General features: G+C 36.4%; 1 protein-coding gene across 1 annotated transcript; it reads right to left on the reverse strand.

Moving 5' to 3' along the window:
• Window positions 1-3,107: 3,107 nt before the first annotated feature.
• On the reverse strand, window positions 3,108-6,679 carry LOC120170952 (protein NRT1/ PTR FAMILY 4.6-like). The gene is made up of 5 exons (XM_039178781.1): window positions 6,383-6,679; window positions 6,143-6,248; window positions 5,834-6,051; window positions 4,426-4,857; window positions 3,108-4,357 (listed from the first exon to the last, which is right to left on the reverse strand). Exons 1-5 carry the CDS (start codon window positions 6,614-6,616, stop codon window positions 3,389-3,391), a joined length of 1,959 nt encoding a protein of 652 aa, XP_039034712.1. The 5' UTR covers window positions 6,617-6,679; the 3' UTR covers window positions 3,108-3,388.
• Between the last annotated feature and the right edge of the window lie 18,029 nt (window positions 6,680-24,708).

The following is a 24,708-nucleotide window of genomic DNA, read 5'->3' on the forward strand; positions in this document are numbered from 1 at the left end:
CATATTTTACACACTTTGCGTATAGGGTTTTCTGGTTGGACTCTGCAACATGGACATCAACATGGCATTTGATGCAGTACTCTTTAATCGCCAGCGTAGCTTCATTTTTTCCTCTGAATTGTACCCCAACTGAAAATTCACCAGAATTATCGAATGATTCAGTCATTTGGTACGGAGGTAAATGTGGCATGTCTGGGAATTCAGGTGCCCTCATTGCATCATAATCTATCTCGTACATGTGAGGAGTAGCTTCATACGGTGTCGGAACTTCATCAATTGCACCTCCACCAAAAATATTTTCGTCGCCGCCTAAAACGGGTTCTTCAGTTTCTTCATCTTCGCTTGAATCATCATGAATTTCTCCCCATCGATTTTCAGCGTCATTATCAACAACCAATTCCGGAATGTTTCTCGTCTCATACTCTGCTGCTGTAGATGTCCCCCCGACTTCATTTACACTTTCCAATAGTGCCATAAAACTGTTCGGGAACCTGTATGTCGGCTCCTCAAACTGACTATATAAAGCCATTTCAGATGGATTTTGAGCCACACCTCTTGATGACCCAGGAACATCACATATGTTACGCACATCAACAAATAATTCAATAACTGCTATATTGGTTGACTCATGTAATCCAACCATGGTTCCAATATCATCATCTTCTTCAAGTGGAACTGCAGCACATCTGACTGGGTTAGAGCATATCATAAACCTATACCTCAAACCATCAACTGCAGCTCGAATTTTTCTTTCTATCTTATGCTTCATTTCTATAAATGTGATGTCTTTTTTGAACATCATATTTATTGGTTTTTCAGACTGAAAAACTACTCCGACCTCATTTTCCATAATCTGTCCATTATAATGGACAATCGTGAAAAAGTTGCTGCTCATTTTCTCTACAAATAAAAAAAAAAATTAATTTAGATTAAAAAATTAGATAAGATAATTTCATAAATTATTAAATATAATATAATATACTATTATATTAATGATCAAATAAATTTATTATTTAACTTGATTGATTGCTTACTAATAAACCTAATAATGATTTGATAATTACTATTAATCTAATGATTTGATATTTAATGATTTAATAATAATATGATTTAGTCATAATCAATAATAATTATTTATTATAAATATTTAATGATTTTGATTTGATACTAATCATTTAGTAATTATTACTAATATAATGATTAGTTTGATAATATTTTTATTTTTAAAAATATCAAACAAATTTGTTAGGCAAAACTGTCGATATACTGTTCTCGAAATAATTATTTCGCGAGATAATGCGTTGTCCGGATTATTTCATTCAATTAATTTTACTTCTTACTAATATACACATACAATGTAAATTAAACAATTTATTTTTAAAACAACACTAAATATTTTTAAACACAATATTTTTTAAAACGGAAATTATCTCGCACAAATTAGTTTATATAATCTAATATAAACTTACTAACTAACTAATTTACACATACACAACAACAAAAAATGGACAACAAAAATAATAAATTACTCACGTCTTTATGCCTTCTTCCTTTACTTTTTTTCCTGCCTTGTTTCTTTCTTCGAATCAATCTGTACGTGGGCAAATATTGTGAAATAATGTCATGTATGTGTAAACAAAATATTTATTTAAACAACAATAGCTCCCACAAATTAATTTTATATAATCTAATATATTATAATATACCTTAAACTAATAAACTATTTCTTTATTATAATATAACTTAGTTAAAATAACAAACTAATTAAGCACTAATTAATTTTTTATAATATAACTTCAACTTCAACGAACAACCTAATACGTTTAAAGACACATACAAATTAATAAATATTTTTTTATTTAATAACTTAAACTAAGAAACTAATTAACTAATTTTTTATATAATATATATAACTTAAACTAATAAACTAATATAATATAACTTAAACTAACAAACTAATAATTTATACTAACAAACTAATTAACTAGATTTTAATTTTACCCTAAACCCGAAACTAACAAACTAATAATTTCATATATTAAACTAAATTAAACAATAAAAAATTACCTCACGAACTATGTTTGAGCCTTTATCTTCTTTTCTTCTTCCTTTTCTTTCTCTCGGCAAAGTTTATATTTGCCGGTTCTGCTTGTGCTTCTACCCTAAACACCATATCCTTTATATATAAAGCAACTGAGCGTTGGACAGAGTCATTAAATTTGATTGTTGAAGCAAATAATATTAGCATTGTCGTCTAACTATTGAGCATTGAAAGGCTGACAGCTAAATTAACGCTGCAATAACGCAACAACACATACAGCTACGGGTGCAGGAATCTCAGCTATGATGCAACGCATGCATGCAGCAGCTACGGACCAGACCTTGGTCGCCGAGACTCCATGGCGACCTACCGACCACGCCGCCGTGACCTACACCGTTCGACGTGCATGGCCATGCACAGTTCCCACGTCCCATGCACAGCATGCATCTGCATGACCATGCACAGCATGCATCCCCTCCCCCATGCATTCCCACGGCCCATGATTTTTACAAAATACGCACAGGGTGCCATGTAATCCACCTTGGAGGTCGCCCGGATTGCATGGCGACCTCCAAGGTCGCCTGGATTGCATGGCGACCTCCAAGGTCGCCTGGATTGCATGGCGTCCTATGGCGATCACTGTAATTCACCCCATTCCAGCAATTAATCTAGGATGTGCACCATATCGTGAAAAAAAAAAATTCGAGAACATTATCTCGTGAATTTAGCCGATTATACCCCATCGAGCCCCTACTACTTGGATCCGAAGTCCAACTCGATATGGCCGTCCATTGTGTCAGTGGTGTACGGGCAGAGATTCGGGATTGCTTTCCACTGTTGCTTTACAAGCAGGGGGCGGCGTTCGTGGCCGTTTACGACTCACTCGTTCGGGATGAACCAAAGGATGGTGGTTTTGAAAACGGCGAGCGTTGTTCAGTTGATGATGTTCGAGTACAAAGCTGCTGGTGTATGGACCCACCAATGCCAACCTGGCACCCCCGGGCTATTATAGGCCAACTCAAGCTTGAACCTTTTTCTCATAAAAGTTAAAAAAAAATCCATTTAAAAATTCTACTTCAGTATTTCCTTTTAATTCAGTGTATTTTTCCAATAATTTTCCATCTAATAAGAGGAAAACCATGTTCCATAGGTTTTTTTTAACAGAGATTAAACCTCTAGCATTCATCACATTAACACAACCTAACAATACACAGATACAGTAACCAAGGTTTTGAGCCCCAGTTTCACTGCCATATTACCAGTATCCGATAGGCACTGAGTCTGGCTGTTTGCATTGGTCAGAATTCTCTCTCCCAAAATGTGAGATTTTAATTTGATCATACTCAACTACTTGCTAGCTCCTGCTGATCTGTATTTGTAGCGCATGGCCCAGAAAAGGTAGTGCAAGAAATTCAATGCGCTAAGCGCGCACATAAGCCAGTAGAATCTGTCCAGATGATAGCGGTTTATTGTATGACCAGAGAGCCATGGCGAATTGCCTGAGTTATCAGTCACATTATTTACTATCGATACAATCACGGAGCTTAAATAATACCCCATTGCCAAGGAAGCCCAGGAGAGTGATGTAGCCAACGATCTCATGCTTGAGGGCGCCTCGGTGAAGAAAAATTCTAGTAACCCTGCCAAGGTGAAAAGATCAGCTGACCCCAGGAACAAATACTGCAAAGCAATCCAGAAAAATGTAATGGGTAATGGAGCGGTTGAGTCAAGTAGCCCTGAGTCAGTTGCCACTTTTTTTCTCTTAATTTCAACAAGTGCTGCTACCGCCATGGATATTATGGAGAGAAATAAACCAATCCCAATTCGTTGCAGATGATTGATGCCCATCTCGGTTTTAGTAACTCTCCGAGCAAATGGGATAATCAAGTGGTCGTAAACTGGGGCCAGGATCATGATGAACACCACTGGGAAAACTGGTAGTGAAGCTGGTGGAATTTTCATAGAACCAAGTTTAGTGTCCATGGTCGCGGCTTGTTCGACTGAAAATGTGGAGAGCTGAGCTAGGCAGCAGTTGAGAACAATGGTGCAAGCAAATATGGGAAGTATTTTTAGCACAATCTTGACTTGTTCTACTTGTGTCACTGAGCATTCGAGTGCTGGGTGAGCTGGCTTGTTGGAGTTGGACACTGCTCTGTTTAGGAATTGACGGTTTTGCTCTGCCTCCTTGCTTTGTTCGGCATTGCCTCCTACTTCATTGCTGGTTTCAGTCTGGTAACAAGGGCTTGCGGAAAGGTTAGCAATGGCATTGCTTGGATTTCTGCTCATGCAACTGTTGAGCATAGCAGCAATCAAAACCTGTTCAAGTAAAACACATGCTTAGGAAAACAATCAGGGCAGAGTAATGAAATGAAATCGGAATTTACCTTGCAAATAGTTGTAAGTGGGCTTCCAGAGGGTATTTTGTTCCTATAAAACGTTGAGCCAAAGAGGAAGATTGGGACTGACAGCAGTATTGCAATTGTGGAGATGGCAAAACCCCACTCCCATCCTTCATTATCTTCAACCCACACAACAAATGTGACGGCAATAAGCGCACCACAGGAGAGACAAAAGACAAAGTAATTGAAGAAGGTGGATCTTTGCTTCCTTCCTCGTGGGGTGTTTTCATCAAACTGCTCAGCACCGTGAGTTGGCAAGGACCCCTTTATACCTCCAACACCAAGTGCCACCAGATAGAGACCTATGAACAGCATAGCTGCTTTCCCGCCATCAACTTCCTCGCATGGAATAGATGAATTGCATTGTGGAGGCTTTAGTGATGGTGTCCGAGCTTGGATGGTAAGAATGATCAAGCCCTGTTCCAATGGCACCAATTGGTTAGGCATATATAATTTAGTGACCGGAATTATTCATTATTTTGTTTGTTAACTTCTATATTACAAGGTTTTAATTTGGTACGTCAGTAAAAGCCTAGAGAGATTGGGGTCATCATTCTATATCGTCCAGCTTCAGGAATTCATCGTGGTTCCACCGGATCTCAGATTAAGCACGTGGTTCATGAACCTGCCTAACATCAGACTATTCCTTCAGATCTTTTTGTCATTTTTCAGCTTCGGGATAAGAACAAGATCCCATTTGAAGAAACAATAAATGGATTCGATTTCTTCATCTAATTTTTTCGCTTTGGACGATTTTGCATTCAGATGGCACCTGTCTAGCTAAAAATGTTTCCACCTGTCGAGTATGCTTTATTATAGACTAGGCTCGAAATCAACAAGACAAGATTGATGTTACCATCTGTGCTGGAACTGTGAAAGGACAATTTTTTCTGTTGCACACGAGACACTAATATTTAAACTCCCCCTAAATCCCAAGGCGTTGGCTTCTATTGGCCACGTTCCATGACATATTTCTTCCCCAGGGGGGCCCAACACAACACTGGTCTACCTCTCCCCACGCCAGAATTTATACTTATCATGTACGACTTTTATGTTGCTTACAAAATCTAATTGGTCAACAAATAAAATTTGATGCTCTTTCAAGGCTTGTAAGTTTGATCATATGATGATAGATGCCCTTTTATCTCTTGTTGTTTTGTTTGTGGATCTGAGAGATATTTATGGACATTTATCACAATTCACAAGACCTCGTTATTTATGCCCTAAACAAACGGTGTTCCTTGGATATATACACCAAAGAGCTTGCACCTGTGGCCGAATCAGCCTTTAATGCTTCAACACTCGGTATACTTTTTCTTTTCAAGCAAAATCATAGTGCAGGATGACATGCAACTATGTAAAAATTAGTTGGATGGGTTGAGAAAATGTTTACCAGAAACTGGATGAGCGCGCTTACGAGGTAGATGTGATAAGTAGTGAAGAAAACGTCGGATAAGAAGCCTCCGAGGAGAGCCAAAAGGAAGGCGGTTCCCATGAAATTGGTGACATTGTTTGCGGCTTTGGATGGAGAAAAGTCCATGTACTTTGACAGATACAACACCAGGTTGCTGGCATTTGCCAAGTACGCCAAGTTCTCCAACACTTCCGCAACTACACACATAAAGACCAAAAGATACCATCATTAAACCATATAATAGACTTATAAAATACAAATAAATAGCATTTGGGTAAAGTTACTAACCCAAGGCAAAGGAAGCAGCAAGCATGCCACCATGTTTGCCCCTTAAAGCAGGTCTATTTCTCCAATCCACATAGCCTTCCCATCTGGTATCTGGATACCCTCCTTCCTATAGGAAAAACTCATCAACAAATAAGGAGTTAGTACCAAATAAAATACATGTTTCTTCTTTCCTGTCTGTTTGAATGAAACAAAAAGCAAAGGAAGAAGGGGGGAAAATAAAAGAGAAAAAAGGGAACCCACCATTGCTGTTTCCCAACACTTTATTACAAGTTGGGTAAGCTGTATATCAGGTGAGAAAAGTGAACCTTGATGATAAAAGCACCGAGGGGGTATTAAAGAGTGGGCGAAAGGAAGGGGCATTTTAGTCAACTTGGAGGGAGATAATGGTCTATACACTTTAGAAAATGACTTTGATCCCTTGGAGGAACCCTTTGTTAGCAATAGGGTCGTAGACGAGATGAGATAAAATCTCATATAGCATTCCAATCTTCCGATTGGAGTTCTTTTTCTCAAAGTGAATACTCATACAATAGCACTTAGCAGCTAGAATCATAGCAAGATGCTTTCGTTAAAGCTGTTCTATAGGCTGCTATTTGTAACACGAGCAGGAACTTGTTCGTTGACAAATATTATGGTTACCCTCGTTTTCCATAAATTTTCATTAATGGTATGCGTAAGATATTTCGTCACAAATAGACAAAAGCTACGAGGGGGACCCATGATAAGCTTCAAAACTACACAAGTGACTAGAGGTGTAATTATATTAGGGTTTCTTCTCTTCAAATCTGCACAGAAAACAAATGGAACGGTGTGCTTTGAACATCGAAGAAAACGACGACCAAAACCACGAAAAACAGGTCCAGGCTCGTGACTAATTTCCCCATAATGCACGTTACATTGTACACAACACAACTCACGTCAATTCCTTTATTTATTTCACACCAACCATATATTCGTATCTAATTCTTAGTTAAATAAATTATTATTATTTTTAGTGGTCTTAAGTTCGAACGACTTTTAAAACAGATATTAACACTTGTAATTATTCTAGATTAATAAAAAAAATATTAATTTAAAGCTATATTTTATTTATTTTTAAATAGTAAGAGTTTTTTCAAGGAATAATTTATTTCAATTTAAATTCGGATATTATTTTAATGGAAGAAGAAAAGGATTCCAATCTCAATAATTAATGTTAATTAATTCAAAGGCATCGTTGTGCAAGAAGTAAACTCTATTAATTAGTAAAATTTTGTTGGATTAAGTTTGAAGAGAGTAGAATTTTATTATACATGATATGGTTCTTTTGGGAATTGTATAAATAATATAGACGTGCAAGGGTTATTTTACAGTGATTGCCAGAAACTTTGATAATGTAACCTGTCATAACCATTTTTATTTCTAAAAAATAATTATAACTTTATTTGAGAAAAAAATTGGATTTTGAATTAATTTGAATTAATTTGAATTAAATTGAATAAGAATCACCAAAGACTTTTGAATTAGGTAGGTCGAATGTCTAAAAATATCTTTTAAAACAATTTTTAAAATTGTTTTTAGACAAAAAATTATCTGCGTTATCAAAGTTTCATTTTTTTGGATTCGAGAGTCGATTACGCGTGAGGAATGATTAACACCCCACTGGCCCAAATCTGGTACCTAATCGCTTACACATTGTCGTAAATGGTGGAAATTGTAAATTTGAATCAACATTTAAAGTATGATCTTTTTATTTAACGTTGAATAATTTGTTTTGAATTAATTATTAGGGAACATTCCTTAATTTGAAAAGAAATCACGAGATTTGCACATCCTCCAATGAGAAGGCTATCCCATTTATTTATCTTTTATACGAGAAATGTCCCCCTCCCCAACGTTATCAAAAAGAACAAATCGAATATAAATTGACTATTGGAAATTGCATAAAATAAATTAATATTTAAAGAAACACGCATTGCATCACATGAATTAAAATAAAAACAAATTAATCATTATTTATAAAAATAAACTCGATTTATTCCAAATTCACATTTCGTTTGAATACTGTATTGAATCACACTATCTCTATAAGATGGTGCTTTTCACACATATTCTACGACATGAGTTTTTGAAAGTGTTCGAGTAATTCACTAAAAAGTTAATATTAAATATAAGGGACGTGCATATTATTGATAAAGAATATTCCATAAATCAAAATACATTAATATTATAAAATAAAATAACATAAGTGAGCAATATATAACATACACAGGTTAAGGAATGTTAAATAAATATACATAATAAAACATTTAATATTTACATACATCGTAACAAATGAAAAGCAACCAAAGCTAAAAGTACGCATTAGTTAAATTGTTTAATCGATTAGTAATATGACAAAGGATTGTATCAGAAAAGAGACAAAAATAATATGATAATTCTATGAAACTTTATATTTAGAAACAAAAACAGTGACAAAAATAAATTCCTAAAAGACTAATGGGTCCAAACAAGAAATAAGACACATATTAACATACATCGATAATATAAGGATCAAAATGAACAGAGGTAAGAATCATTAGCCCAAAATCAAAGATTTATCTCCTGTACATACCAAGACAGAGTAAGGACTAAGATGAGCATTGCTTAAACTTCATTTCATAGGTATAAATCTATAAAATTAGCAGTTACATGAATTGAAGGACCAAAATGATATCACCTTACACTATTAGTAAAAAACTGATATTAAACCATGCATATATCAGAGCACAATTAATGACTAAAATTAAAATAAATAAAATTTGATGCCAAAAGTTAGAAAATTCAACATTTCATTCAATGACCGAAAATAAATATTACAAAACCTAAAGGACTATTCAACTAATTTACCCAAGCGCTCCATGCACGCCTACCTCCTCCCCAAAACGACATCGTTTCATGCATGGTATATATGGCTAAGACCTAAGCCAAAAACCGACCATCTCACTCATTTATCTCATTCATTGTTTTTTTTTTTTAGAGAGAGCGAATACTCTCTCAACACTCTTTTCTACCCACCGAGGGAGATGAACAACCACCCTCATGCCACCGTAAATCGGTGGCTCTGACGAGGGAAACAAAATTAAAATCCCTTCCTTTGACCCCGAAGCCCAAAAATGACTTCTTTTTAACCCCCTTTTTGCCACAACTTGAAGAAGAGAGGAATTTACCTCCTGCAGGGTGACTCTTTCTATTCAGGTGATAGTGCGTGGTGACTACCGAAGAAAAGACGAGTCATTTCCCTTTTTTCACTTGAGTTTTTTCTTTTTTTCTTTTTTTGTTTTTGTTTTTTTCTCTAATTTTCCCTCCCTTCGTTCGATTCTCCACTGTTGCCATATCTCACTCTCTCTTCGAACTCCTTTTTCTCTCTCCCGAAATCTCCCCCAAAAATGGTTGTTGCATGTTGTTTTTTTAAACCATGATTATGTGTTTGGTGAAGCTATGGCATAGAGGTGATGATGGTAGGTGATGGGTTCACTGTAGGGATCATGGATTTTCCGGGTATGGTTTTCGAATTTTTTGGGGTATGTTTGGATTTAAAATAATTTTGGATTTTGGTGGATTTTCTAGAATAGGATCGGCTTGAATCTAGCATGATGACGGTGGCGGTGTGGAGCTTCAAACAGTGGCGTGCTCCGACGGCGCAACTCTTCTTTTCCTTGGCGGCAGCTGGTAACAAGTTAGGAGCTAGGGTTTTGAAACCCTAGTTGAACGGGTCGGTCGGGTTGGTTGTAACCGGTCAGGGCTGGACGTTTTAGGATGTGAAATTTGGGCCTTGATTTTGGGTCTACAAAATGTAAATTAGAATATTATTAATAAAATATAATTGTAACAACCCGAATATTTACAAAATAATAATTAATTGAAATTGGAGGTTAATTGTGAAAATTGGTAAATTGTTGGTGACTAAATCAAAATTTATGAGAGTTTATAGGCCATTTTAGAAGTGAAGGAAATCCAAGGACCAAGCCTTGAATTTACCCTAAAACTATCGGCAGCTTTGATTATAAGCGTGCATTTGGTTCTGATTTTTAGAACCAAAATGCTCCCAATTTTTCTTTCCCATATGCAGTTTCCAACTCCGATTCTGACGCCGTCCGAATTCCGATCGTTGTTTTGAAACCACCGTTGTGTTCATCATCGAGCGAGGAACAAACCCTTCAAATTAATTGAAGCGAAACGCGGCCAAACGTCGGGAATTTCCAGTCAAAGTAGCGACGTTTTTGTTAGCTCTATCGCCGAGAAAATCTTAAATTCACCACTGATCGTTGCTCCGTTTACGACACCTCCCGCACCATCGTGTTCCTTGTGCCGTTCCGAGTCCACCGGTGTTCCCCTTTTTCTCCGGCGGCAGCGGCGCGTGGGGAGGTGAACTGGTCAAACTTCCCGATTTGATGAATTCGAGCTCTCTGTCGTTCAAAAATTTGACCGGTCACGACCCGACCCGTTGACCCGACCCGATCGTTGACCGTTGACCGGTGCTATTCTGGTAAATAATTCGATTTTGGTGCTATTCTGGTAATTAGTTCGAAATGGGTGCTATTTTGGTGATTATTTTAAAAAGGGTGCTATTTGTGTAAAATGTTCAACAGTTTGTTGACCTCCTTTGACCATAACTTTGACCGGCTATTAAACGATCGTTAATCTTTTCCGAGTATACCTATCTGATAGTTTTCGACGTGCCGAATCCGTTTTCGTGGTCCGTTTCATCAAATTCAAACCCGAAGGTCTCCAAATCGACGGTCAAAGTGGTTGAATTTGACTTTGACCAAGAATTTGAATTTTCGGAAAGTCATACTTTATGTTTTTTGACGCCCTGATTCCGATTCCGCAATCCGTTTGGCCAAATTCAGACTCGAAATACCCCAAATTGATAGCCAAACCCGAAAAATGCTTATATACTTAAGAAGTTTAGCTTTGAACAATTAAATAGGATTTGGGACTGATAAATATTATTGTTTGAAGGTACAAGAGACTCTCCGGATCGTTCGACAGCTTGACCCAGCTCTTCTAGATCAGTTAAACCACGTGTGCCAGTATTCACCCGTTCGAAAACTGTAGCAGAGCGTGGTGAAACCAGCAATCAGTAGATTTGCTATTTGAACCTATTGTCGAGGTGTGTTCCCTACTTATTATTGAACAATTTTATTGGTTTTAATATGTGGTACACCGAATTCATTGGTTATTATTTTATGGATGCACCAATTTAATGTGACAATTTATGGAATATGGCTGCTATCTAATTTTTGTTTTGAAATGGTATATGATTACCATGTTTTTTGGATTTATGGAATTTATGTCAAGGTGCAATTGAATTTTGGAATTGAATTACGATGGAATAGCTCTGATCAAGCTAACTGGGCCTAATGTGACTCTTAAGGGCCCCAAGATGTTTCATTAGGTCGGCTTTCCTTTGCTGTGTGCTTAGGGTAAGCTATATGGACTTATTGACTAGGGCTTAAGGATACAAGCTTCAGAGCCTATCCTTAAGTCGGCTTTCTTTTTGCTATGTGCATAAAGTAAGCTATATGGAAAATAATTTTGGGAACTACTGATGGTGTACCAGAAAAGGGTTTAAACTATGATTTTCAGAAGTTAAACTCTTTTACTGTAACATCCTTAATACCGGGTTAGTGACTAAATTGTAAGGTTTCAAAATTTGGTGATTTAAATTAGAATAATTGAGTGGTTTAAAGACTTATATGAGAAATGAGGGGTAAGATCAAATTGAAAAGAATGAGGAATGAAAGGATAGTATGGTCATTTGTAAAGAAAATAAAAAAAAATATAATAATAATATATGGTATATATAGATGCACGTGGAAGGAAGGAAAGAAAGTTGAGAGGTTTCCAGAGTTCCCTTCTTTTTCTTCTTCTTCTTCACGTGTGAAGCCAAGCAAAGGTGAGTTTTCTCTTGAGCTGATTATGTGCTGAAATTTAAGTTTAGTTTTGATTATTAGATGCTAAGTAAGATTAAGGAAAGATTAATTTGCTTTAAAACAACAAAATGAAGAGTTTATGAGGATTTAAAGATTTGAAGTTTTTGAATGAAATATCGAAATAAAGTTTATATTGAGAATTGGAAGTTGAATTTGACTTGTCATCAAGTCAATTAAGGGATAGGAAGTGTTAGAATAGGAATTTGAACATGTTGCAAAACTAGTATAATTTTTGCAATTACATAGGAATGACTAGATTTGAAGTTAAAGAAGTGATTAGGGAATAGGAATAAGTTTAAGTATGTGTATTAAAGTTAGGAGTATTAAAGGAAGTGAAATAGGAAGGTTTGAGCTGAAATAAGGTGATTTTCGAGCTCAAAATGAGATTTCTGGGCTAGAGGAATCGGTACCCATTCAAGGGGAATCGATTCCCCCTCAAACGAGTATGAATTCCAGAATGCTAGAGGGGAATCGATACCCCAAGGGGGGGAACCGATTCCCCCATAATGAAAAAAATAAGAAGAAAGAAGAGAGACTATACTATTAATCCCTTAAATTGGTAGGATATTAGAGGTTAATTTCAAGACTTGGGCATCTGATAATCATCTTGAAAATTATGCTTATGTAGATATTGAACGTGACTTTGCTTCAAAGTAAACGAAGGATTAGAATTGATTCAATTCAAACAAGGCTAAGGTGAGTGCATGTGCATAACATGATTATGTTAGTATATTCAGTTTTAGAACTGCGATAAGTCTAGATTTAATATCTTGATACATGATTCATTCAATATTATTAAATATGATATGAATTTATACCATATACATTATGGGATATACTATGCAGATTGTGGTAAGTCTATGTTCCAGATTAGAGCTTATATATGAATGAGTTACGAGATATCTATATTAGGTATATGAAGTGTGTGTGCTGTGTTTGTTATGGTTTATATGTATGAATGAGCATGTGTATTGACATGTTACAATATATATATATATATATTATATATATATATTATATGAGTTGTGTAAATATGTAGATAAATGTGTTAAATATGTGAAATAGTTAAAATGATCAATATGATTTCATAAGAATATGAAATAAGAAGTATGAAAAGGACATAAGAAAGAATATGAAATATACAGAATATGAATATAAAATCATATGAGGGATGACATGTATGTATGCATGTATGTATGTAATGGTTATATGAAAAGGTATAGGTAATAAGATGATCATATGAACATGTGATAAAGAGCTATAGAAAAAGAAAAATGTGATATGATGTATGAATATGTAATAAGGTAAAAGACAATGCCATGATATGAGTTATGAGAACTGTAAGTATAGTTGGTATGTCAAGAGTCAAAGAACTACCTATGTCTTTCGAGACATATGGACAGTATACCTATGTTCTAAGGAACATATGGATAGTTTACCTAGGTTCTTCGGGACCTATGGACAGTTACCGAGGATCTTTATGACCTCTGGATAGTTACCGAGGATCTTTATGACCTCTGGATAGTTACCGAGGATCTTTATGACCTCTGGATAGTTACCGAGGATCTTTATGACCTCTGGATAGTTACCGAGGATCTTTATGACCTCTGGATAGTTACCGAGGATCTTTATGACCTCTGGATAGTTACCGAGGATCTTTATGACCTCTGGACAGTTAACGAGGATCTTTATGACCTCTGGATAGGTCCTTCGGAAAATTCATGGAGCTGTGGGGACAACATACGTGTGCACAATCTCATAATACTCGTATACCTTGGGTTCTCAATAGTGTATATGGGCTTAAATAAGACATAACGAGGATGTATATAGTTGTATCTTAATATGGTATTATTACGATTTATATTGGCTCATATGTGGTATAATAAATGATGGTATGATAGTATAATTGTGTTTGGATAGTAGACGGCATGTTTATATTTTAATAATTCTTTATTATGTAATTATGCCTCACTAAGTCTATGACTTAGCGTGTAAGTGTTTTTACACGTAGGTTTCGAAGAGCAGGAGAATCAAGAATAGGAATTTGCAGATCAACCTATCTCTACTCAGCGATCAGATCAGAAGTAAAGTCACAGTAGGTATTTTGTTGTATGTAGTGTGTTGGCATGTAAGAACAGTGTTAGTTCAAATGCTCTGATTAGTTTTGTCTTATTTTGGTTAACTCGTGTGCAGTGACAATGTTATTTCAATCAAAGTTTTAAATTTCATTGGTTTTCGTTAAAAGACTAAAGTTTGAAAAGTCAATGTGACACCTCAGACTTGTATCCGGGTCGGATATGGGTTGAGGGTGTTACATTTACGAATTTGTGAGATTACTGGACTATGATTTGTACCTATTGTGATTTTATGGAAATGTTGGGACACACTGAGCCTAGCTCACCTTTTGAAAATGTTTTCCCCCTTTCAGATACTGTTGGTTAGATACCTCGGTTCGAGCACTTGGAGGATCAACATATCTCTTGAAGTAAATCAGATTGTAATGTTTTTATCTTGCAAATTGACTTTATTTTGGTGACATGGACCTTATTTTAAAATATCGGATTTTATAATGATGACTCTTTTGCTATTATTGCTCGGTTTATTGTGATTTTGAATTTGAAGACATGTTTTAAATTAAATTATTATTTATTGGTACTATATTTACGAGTTGGATTTTGATAGTATAATTTGTTTATAATTTCATGTTATTTATAATGTGATTTTATATTGATGGAATAACGGTTTCGGAAAATGTCTTTAATAATCATAATGTGATCCACTAGACTTAGTCGAAACGCATAGGCCGGGTCTAGGGGGTTACATTTTTTGGTATCAGAGCTTTTGATTTTTAACCCTCGGACTGTGTATGAGTCCACATTGAAAATACGGTTTTGAAATATTTTACAAAACGAGTTACTAAGGCCATGTCACAAAGATATTAAGATTTTAACTATGTTCGAGACTCCAAGTGCTTATCTAACCTTAAGTTTATCTTCTGTAGTAATCTCGAGATCCACCAAAATGAGTGCTAGACGTGGTCGTCGAACTAGCCGTGGACGAGGTCGAGTGGCTAGATTTGCAGATCCGATTGATGAGATACGAGTAGATCCCCCACCTCCGATAGGTGATCCTGCTCCTATGACCCCAATGAATCTGCCTCCAACCGCTGGTATTGGCATGACTACACCGATCATAGGAGCGACCGATATTGAGTCAGAGTCTACCGGAGTTGCTTTGGATTAGAATTTTGGTAGACAATTTCTGCAGTTAATACAGGGAGCAGTCAGAGCTACTGGTGTTGTATCTGAGGTTCCTATTTCACAGACGTTGATTGCCAATGGAGTTAGAACTTTTAGGGGACAGATTGGTGGAGCTCCTACTGAAGCTGAGGATTGGCTCCAGGATACAGAGAGACGCATGGATCAGTTGGGTTTGGACTCAACTAAGAGATATCTGGGTGCTGTAGCAATGTTAGATGGTAATGCCTACACTTGGTGGGATTCAGTGACCTGTAGTGTTCCTACCGATCGTTTGACCTGGAATTTCTTTAAGGATCGCTTTCGGAGTCGTTTTCTGGGAGTGCGCTACTTAGCTCAGAGACGATAACAGTTTCAAGACTTGGTTCAGGGAGACATGACTGTTTCTGAGTATGAGATCGAGTTCTTGAAGTTGCTGAAGTATGGATTCAGTATGGTACCTACTGAGAGAGATCGATGTCGTAAATTTGCCCTTGGACTCAGATACGAGCTGCGTAGGTAAGTTGTAACCCATTAGGATGAAATATTTGATGTTCTGGTGGGCAGAGCCAAAGATGCTGAAGAGGTGGAGGTTTTAGATTCTGGTAGAGAGCGTGTTGATCAGGAACAATCTAAAAAATTTTCAGGCCCGATGGAGTCATCAGCACAGTCCGGGAAGAGGACTCGTACTTCAGCCCCTCAGAGAAGTAATACATGTTTCAGGCCTGCATCATCCTCACCGTTAGTTGGCAGTCGAGGCGGTTCCTCGTCGTATTATAATGGGGCCCTTTGTGAGTATTGTGGTAAACAGCACTCAGGAGAGTGTCGTAAGAAGATGGGTATTTGCTATCATTGTGGATCTAGTGGTCATTATCGGAGGGATTATCCTCAGCTAGTTTCGTTTGAGCAGACCACTACCCAAACTCCTGTGCGTTCGTAGATTACAGTACATATCCCAATTAGAGATCGTAGTTAAGGAAAGACTCGAGGATCAGCGTCCAGGACAGACAGTAGAGCCCGACCTCAGCAAAATAGAGGGCCAACAGCTTCTGAGGCTAGACAACCAACTTTGGTTTATGCAACTAGACGTCGTGATGACAGAGATGAGCCTGAGGTTATTGCAGGTACATTTACTATTTATTATACCCCATACTTTGCATTATTAGACAATAGCTCCACTCACTCCTATATATCGAGCTCGGTATCTCGAAACCTTCAGATTTCGATTGAGAACACTGAAAATACTGTTACAGTTACGAGTCCAGTAGGACAAGCGGTATTAGTGAATAAAGTATTTCGGCGTTGTCCTCTTGAGGTTCAGGGAGAAATTTTTCTCGCTAATCTTATGGAGCTTCATTTAGAGGAGTTCGATCTAATTCTTGGGATGGATTGGTTGAATAAACACAAGGTAAATCTAGATTGCGAATACAAGCGGGCTACTCTGAAGACTTCAGATGGTCGGACTGTTGTGTTAATTGGTGAACGGCGTGGTTATCTCTCCAATATAGTTTCAGCGATGGAAATTGATCGTATGATCCGGAAGGGATATGAGACATTCATTGCTTGTATTTTGAACACAAAAGGTGCATTGTCCACGATCGAGGAGATTCGTACAGTTAGCGAGTTTCCTGATGTTTTTCCGGAGGATTTGCATGGGTTACCTCCTGATAGAGATGTAGAGTTCGAGATTGAGACTTATCCGGGATCTTCACCTATTTCTATGGCACCTTATCGTATGGCTCCAAAGGAACTTAAGGAGTTGAAAATCCAATTGCAAGAATTATTCGATCGAGGATTTATCCGACATAGTACTTCACCATGGGGAGCTCCAGTTCTGTTCGTGAAAAAGAAGGATGGGTCGCTAAGATTATGTATTGACTATCGGAAATTGAACAAGATGACAGTCAAGAATAAATACCCACTACCCAGGATTGATGACTTATTTGATCAATTACAAGGAGCTACTGTATTCTCTAAGATTGATCTTCGTTCGGGGTATCATCAATTGAAAGTTAAAGGATCTGATGTTGCAAAAACGGCCATTCGCACTAGATATGGTCATTATGAATTTTTAGTGATGCCTTTTGGTTTGACGAACGCTCCTGCAGCTTTCATGGATTTGATGAATCGGGTGCTCCGTCCATATTTGGATCAATTTGTGGTGGTCTTCATTGACAATATTCTGATCTATTCTCGTACTGAGGCAGAGCATGACGAGCATTTGAAGATCGTTCTGCGGACTTTGAGAGAGCATCGTCTATATGCCAAACTAAGCAAGTGTGAGTTTTGGCTTCAAGAAGTGTCGTTTCTGGGGCATATTATTTCTGCGCGAGGTGTTCAGGTCGATCCCAGCAAGATAGAGGCTATTATGAATTGGAAACGATCTAAGAACGTATTTGAGATCCGCAGTTTCTTGGGCTTGGCTGGTTATTATCGACGTTTTGTTGAGGGCTTCTCGATCATTGCTTCTCCTTTGACAAAGTTGTTAAGGAAGAATGTGTCGTTTGACTGGGGCAAGGCATAACATGAGAGCTTTGAGAAATTAAAGGCGGTTTTGACTCAAGCACCGGTGTTGATTCAACCAGAGTTGGCAGCAATAATTTTTGCCTTGAAGATTTGGAGACACTATCTTTATGGAGAGAAGTGTTACATTTTCACGGATCATAAGAGCTTAAAGTATCTTCTGACCCAGAAGGAGCTTAATTTGAGATAGCATCGCTGGTTAGAGCTTCTAAAGGATTATGATTGCGTGATTGATTATCACCCTGGTAAAGCTAACATTGTAGCGAATGCTTTGAGTCGAAAGACGGTATCAGAGTTGAGGTCTTTAATGGCCAAGATGAATTTATATGACGATGGCACCTTGTTAGCAGAATTGCAAGTTAAGCAGACCTTGGTTGATGAGATCAAGGCTAAGCAGCCCCTTGATAGCTCCTTGCTTTCCATTTTAGAGCAAGTAGAGCAAGGGACAAACTCAGATTACACCCTTGATCAGGATGAAGTTTTATGCTTCAAAGGTCGGTATTGTGTGCCTAATGATGCTAAGTTGAGGCAGACTATCCTTACTGAGGCTCATAGTAGTCCATATGCTATACACCCCGGTGGAGATAAGATGTACCGGAATTTGAGAGAGAGGTATCATTGGGTCGGTATAAAGAAGGACATTTCGAATTTTGTGGCTAGGTGTTTGACTTGTCAACAAGTTAAGGCAGAACATCAACATCCATCAGGTTTGTTACAACCTATCAAGATTTCGGAATGGAAATGAGAGCGTATTACTATGGATTTTGTTACCGGCTTACCTATGACTCATTCGAAAAAAGATTCAGTTTGGGTGATTGTTGACAGACTTACAAAGTCAGCTCACTTCATTCCTGTGCGGGTAAATTATACTTTGGACAAGCTGGCGAGATTGTATATTTCAGAGATTGTACGATTACATGGTGTTCCATTGTCTATTATTTCTGATCGAGATCCAAGATTTACTTCGAGATTTTGGAAGGCGCTACATACGGCTTTGGGAACAAGATTGGATTATAGTACATCCTTTCATCCACAAACTGATGGTTAATCTGAGAGAGTGATTCAGATTCTGGAGGATATGTTGCGGGGTTGCGTAATCGATTTTCATGGTAGTTGGGAGAACTTTTTGCCGTTGGCTGAATTTGCTTACAATAACAGTTATCAGACCAGCATTCGTATGGCACCTTATGAAGCACTCTATGGGTGTAAATGTCGCACTCCGATCTGTTGGACTGAGTTACATGATAGGAAAACGTTGTGACCTGAGTTAGTGCGTGAGACGGAGGACACAGTCAGATTAATCCGTGACCATCTGAAAGAGGCATTTGATAGGCAGAAATCTTATGCAGATCAAAGGAGGAAGGATATACAGTTTGAGGTTGGAGATCAGGTCTTTTTAAAAGTTTCACCCTGGAAGAAAGTATTGAGATTTGGACGTAAGGGTAAACTGAGTCCGCGATTTATTGGGTCGTATCGTATTTTAAAGAAAGTTGGACCTGTTGCTTATCAGATCGAGTTGCCTTCCCATCTTAGTCGTATTCATGATGTTTTTCATGTGTCTATGTTAAGGCAATACCGTCCAGATCCAAGTCACATCATTCAGGTTGAGGAAATAGAGCTCAGACCTGATTTTTCATATGAGGAAGAGCCCATTCATATCTTAGACAGATATGAGAGAGTTCTTCGGAATAGGCGCATTCCAATGGTCAAAGTTCAATGGAGTAATCGAGGCCCCTCAGAAGCTACTTGGGAGATATTGGAGTCAATGGAGGCTCAGTTTCCTCAATTGTTCTCATAAGGTAAATTTCGAGGACGAAATTTCTTGTAGAGGGGGAGAATTGTAACAACCCGAATATTTATAAAATAATAATTAATTGAAATTGGAGGTTAATTGTGAAAATTGGTAAATTGTTGGTGACTATATCAAAATTTTTGAGAGTTTATAGGCCATTTTAGAAGTGAAGGAAATCCAAGGACCAAGCCTTGAATTTACCCTAAAACTGTCGGCAGCTTTGATTATAAGCGTGCATTTGGTTCTGATTTTCAGAACCAAAATGCTCCCAATTTTCCTTTCCCATACGCAGTTTCCAACTCCGATTTCGACGCCGTCCGAATTCCGATCGTTGTTTTGAAACCACCGTTGTGCTCATCATCGAGCGAGGAAAAAACCCTTCAAATTAATTGAAGCGAAACGCGGCCAAACGTCAGGAATTTCCAATCAAAGTAGCGACGTTTTTGTTAGCTCTATCGCCGAGAAAATCTTAAATTCACCGCTGATCGTTGCTCCATTTACGACACCTCCCGCACCATCGTGTTCCTTGTGCGGTTCCGAGTCCACCGGTGTTCCCCTTTTTCTTCGGCGGAGGCGGCACGTGGGGAGGTGAACCGGTCAAACTTCCCGATTTGATGAATACGAGCTCTCCGACGTTCAAAAATTTGAACCGAGCTTTGTAAGTATCTCGAAAACGCTCAAAATAATTTTTAGAAATTTTTTCGTAATTTTTAGAGCCCCGGAGGACACCTCACGCGCCACACGCGCCGCCGTTGGGCGAGTGAGTGACCGGTTCAACCGGTTTTCTTAAGGGTTTGACCGGTCACGACCGGACCCGTTGACCCGACCCGATCGTTGACCGTTGACCGGTGCTCTTCTGGTAAATAATTCAATTTTGGTGTTATTCTGGTAATTAATTCGAAATGGGTGCTATTTTGGTGATTATTTTAAAAAGGGTGCTATTTGTGTAAAATGTTCAACAGTTTGTTGACTTCATTTGACCATAACTTTGACCTACTTTGACCGGCTATTAAACGATCATTAATCTTTTCCGAGTATACCTATCCTGATAGTTTTCGACGTGCCGAATCCGTTTCCGTGGTCTGTTTCATCAAATTCAAACCCGAAGGTCTCCAAATCGATGGTCAAAATGGTTGACTTTGACTTTGACCAAGAATTTGAATTTTTGGAAAGTCATACTTTATGTTTTTCGACGCCCTGATTCCGATTCCGCAATCCGTTTGGCCAAATTCAGACTCAAAATATCCCAAATTAATAGTCAAACCCGAAAAATGCTTATGTACTTAAGAAGTTTAGCTTTGAACAATTAAATAGGATTTGAGACTGATAAATATTATTGTTTGAAGGTACAAGAGACTCTCCGGATTATTCGACAGCTCGACCCAGCTCTTCTAGATCAGTTAAACCACGTGTGCCAGTATTCACCCGTTCAAAAACTGTAGCAGAGCGTGGTGAAACCAGCAATCAGTAGATTTGCTATTTGAACCTATTGTCGAGGTGTGTTCCCTACTTATTATTGAACTGTTTTATTGGTTTTAATATGTGGTAAACCGAATTCATTGGTTATTGTTTTATGGATGCACCAATTTAATGTGACAATTTATGGAATATGGCTGCTATCTAATTTTTGTTTTGAAATGGTATATGATTACCATGTTTTTGGATTTATGGAATTTATGTCATGGTGCAATTGAATTTTGGAATTGAATTACGATGGAATAGCTCTGATCAAGCTAACTGGGCCTAATGTGACTCTTGAGGGCCCCAAGATGTTTCATTAGGTCGGCTTTCCTTAGCTGTGTGCTTAGGGTAAGCTATATGGGCTTATTGACTAGGGCTTAAGGATACAAGCTTCAGAGCCTATCCTTAAGTCGGCTTTCTTTTTGCTATGTGCATAAAGTAAGCTATATGGAAAATAATTTTGGGAACTATTGATGGTGTACCAGAAAAGGGTTTAAACTATGATTTTCAAAAGTTAAACTCTTTTACGAATTTGTGAGATTACTGGACTATGATTTGTACCTATTGTGATTTTATGGAAATGTTGGAACACACTGAGCCTAGCTCACCTTTTGAAAATGTTTTCCCCTTTCAGATACTGTTGGTTAGATACCTCGGTTCGAGCACTTGGAGGATCAACATATATCTTGAAGTAAATCAGATTGTAATGTTTTTATCTTGCAAATTGACTTTATTTTGGTGACATGGACCTTATTTTAAAATATCAGATTTTATAATGATGACTCTTTCGTTATTATTGCTCGGTTTATTGTGATTTTGAATTTGATGACATGTTTTAAATTAAATTATTATTTATTGGTACTATATTTACGAGTTGGATTTTGATAGTATAATTTGTTTATAATTTCATGTTATTTATAATGTGATTTTATATTGATGGAATAACGGTTTCGGAAAATGTCTTTAATAATCATAATGTGATCCACTAGACTTAGTCGAAACGCATAGGCCGGGTCTAGGGGTTACAATAATAATAATAAGTTAATAATAAATTAATAATAAATTAAAACTTGGGTAAAAAACGAGTGTCTACGTAAGCAACGGTCCAAACATTGACTTAAATATATATATCTATTAAGATTACTACTGTTTACTTCGTACTCAATTTGCTTACTAATAATCTGACATTGAAATTTAAGTGAAAAAAGTGGCCCATTATTTTCGCAGCATAATTTTCAACACTCCAAAAAAATTAACAATACTCTGATGTTTATGATATTTTTATTATTAATTTTTCTAATAGTTTAGAATTATTATAAAGTAGTATTTGTTTATAATTTTTATTGGTTATTAACAATGTAAGTATCCTGTAGACGTCTCGAGAGCTCCAAAGAAAATAATATTTTTTTAATCACTAAAGTTCATTAATGTATTCTTTTATAGTTTACTTTTAAAAATATTATTTTCATCTTTAAACTAACGAAAATATAATTGAAAAAAAATAATAAACATATTAAGTCCACTTATTTACTTCGACCTTGTTTTCTATGATTCCTCGTGTACTTTTTCAGTTTTGTTGATTTGCAGTGTCCCTATGCCTAATAACTGCAATAATGCCACAAGTAATGGATGAAAAAGGAGAACTTCAAATTCTTCAGTTACTGGATCTGGTACCTATATTTTAAGTTCTTAAATTCTTGAGTTTATTCGTGGAAAAAATGTAAAAGCAATGAAAATATACAATATTATTATTATCTACTATATTCCATGGCCATGATATTATTCTCTTTTTCTCCACCAATAAGATGGTATGAAGGTATCTTGGGGGCCTTGAAACAGGGTTCCATTTGCTTCTTGGGTAAACTACCCAAATGGTCACTTAATTTTTGGGGGTGTTATCAATTTAATCAATTAAATAAAAAATATGTAATTGAGTCACTTAATGTTCAAGTTATTATTAAGTTGACTATTAACAACACATGTACCTTGTAGATGCAGCTGTTCGAACTCAAGACATTTAGAGAGAATAATACTCCCTTTGACCACTGAAGTCACTTGATGAGTCCATCCATTCTTAAAAGATGGGTTAAAAAATTAATTAATTGATCATGATCTAATTACTTATCAATTTATTTAATTAATATTATAAATATGTTTAAATTTAGAATATGATACTAATATATCAATTATAATTTATTTATAATTAATATAATTAATTTCAGTACTCATTTAACTTAAAAGAATGTTTATTTGTAATGATATACTAATATGTTTTATTTGGATGTGATGGTAACTAAATTGATAACATTTTAAAACTTCATTTTTTTCAAAAGAAAACGAAAGAAAATAATTCCAAGTTTTAAAGTCTAATGACCATTGTAATCACTTAAGTCACGTGAATTTAAACAAGCCTGCTATTTTTGACTCTTTTGTCTATTAACAAAATCTTTGAAGATGTTGTGAATCAGGATAGATTGTTTTTCTCTTTCTAGGATAATACAGAATATATTAAAGGGGTAAGAGTTTGTTAACTCTAGAGACTGGTTAAAATTGTAGTATTTTTAATAAGAAACATATTACGATTTTTTTTTTAATTTTATATGTAATTAGAAAGCTTCGTTATTATTATTAGTGCATTAAATAATTATTTGAAATTTAAAATCTTGGTAAATAATATGTAGGGAACTATGAACATTGCAACAGGAACGGAGTTTTTCTTGAAAGAATCAAACTGTGCAGTACACAAGTTGAGATCTATGTTAGACAAAAAAGAGCAGCCAAATATGACTGAATCTTATCGAGTCCTTAACTTAATACATACTCTTTCCTTCCGATAAAATGTAGGAGGGTAGGTTTTAAGTCTGGTTCCTCTTTGTACTTTTCACATGCACACGTATTAATATTGTTTTGAAACAGATTAAAAGAATCCATATCTTGCACAAGTTTGAAATTCTTATGGTATAAGCTTTCCCAACAACAAAGGCGTTTACCCAAATGAGATAAGCTTTGTTGTTTTGGACAGTGATATATAAGGTTAGCTGGATTAAGACACAACATTTTGTTATCATGAATATGTCTTAATTTCTTCAAGCTTTCATCCGATGTGAAGTGTGTATGTGTGTTAGGAAATCTTCATTTCAGCCGCGCATACAAACTAAGTATGCTTTTGAATTCAACGTGATTGGTTTGAGTGTAATTTAAACATCTGTGCATGCATTCACCCTAAACCTAAAGAATTGCAACTCAATTGTTTGGCCAGATTTTGGTTTTGGTATATGTATGACTACTACCAATTTGGCTAACACCCTCTACTAATGATCCATGTTGGAATATTTTATTTTTGGTGCCAACTTTTATGAATACATATAGGATAAGGAGAGGCCAAAGACAATGGAGTGAAACCCATGCTTGATCTTCTCGGACCTAGGTGGGATGATCGCAACTCTTTGAAAATTCAAAATTATCATATATTTTTTTTTTAAAAATTATGTATTTTTTATAGAAAATATGTTTTTGCGCCATAAAATTTTATAAGTTCAAGTTCGTCCCCTGAAATTTTATAAGTTCAAATTCATCTTCAAATATAAAATCATGCGT

The sequence above is a fragment of the Hibiscus syriacus genome, unplaced genomic scaffold (assembly GCF_006381635.1).
Source record: "Hibiscus syriacus cultivar Baekdansim isolate YM2019G1 unplaced genomic scaffold, ASM638163v2 tig00111799_pilon, whole genome shotgun sequence".
NCBI classification, from domain to species: Eukaryota; Viridiplantae; Streptophyta; class Magnoliopsida; order Malvales; family Malvaceae; genus Hibiscus; species Hibiscus syriacus.

Bases quoted from the DNA above. Each gene is read 5' to 3' on its own strand.
- LOC120170952 (XM_039178781.1), bottom strand. From the start codon at position 6,616: ATGAGATTTTATCTCATCTCGTCTACGACCCTATTGCTAACAAAGGGT. The intron at 6,249-6,382 runs GTGGGTTCCCTT...TTTTTCCTATAG, and splicing joins AGTGTTGGGAAACAGCAATG to GAAGGAGGGTATCCAGATAC. The intron at 6,052-6,142 runs GTTAGTAACTTT...TTATGTGTGTAG, and splicing joins TGCTGCTTCCTTTGCCTTGG to TTGCGGAAGTGTTGGAGAAC.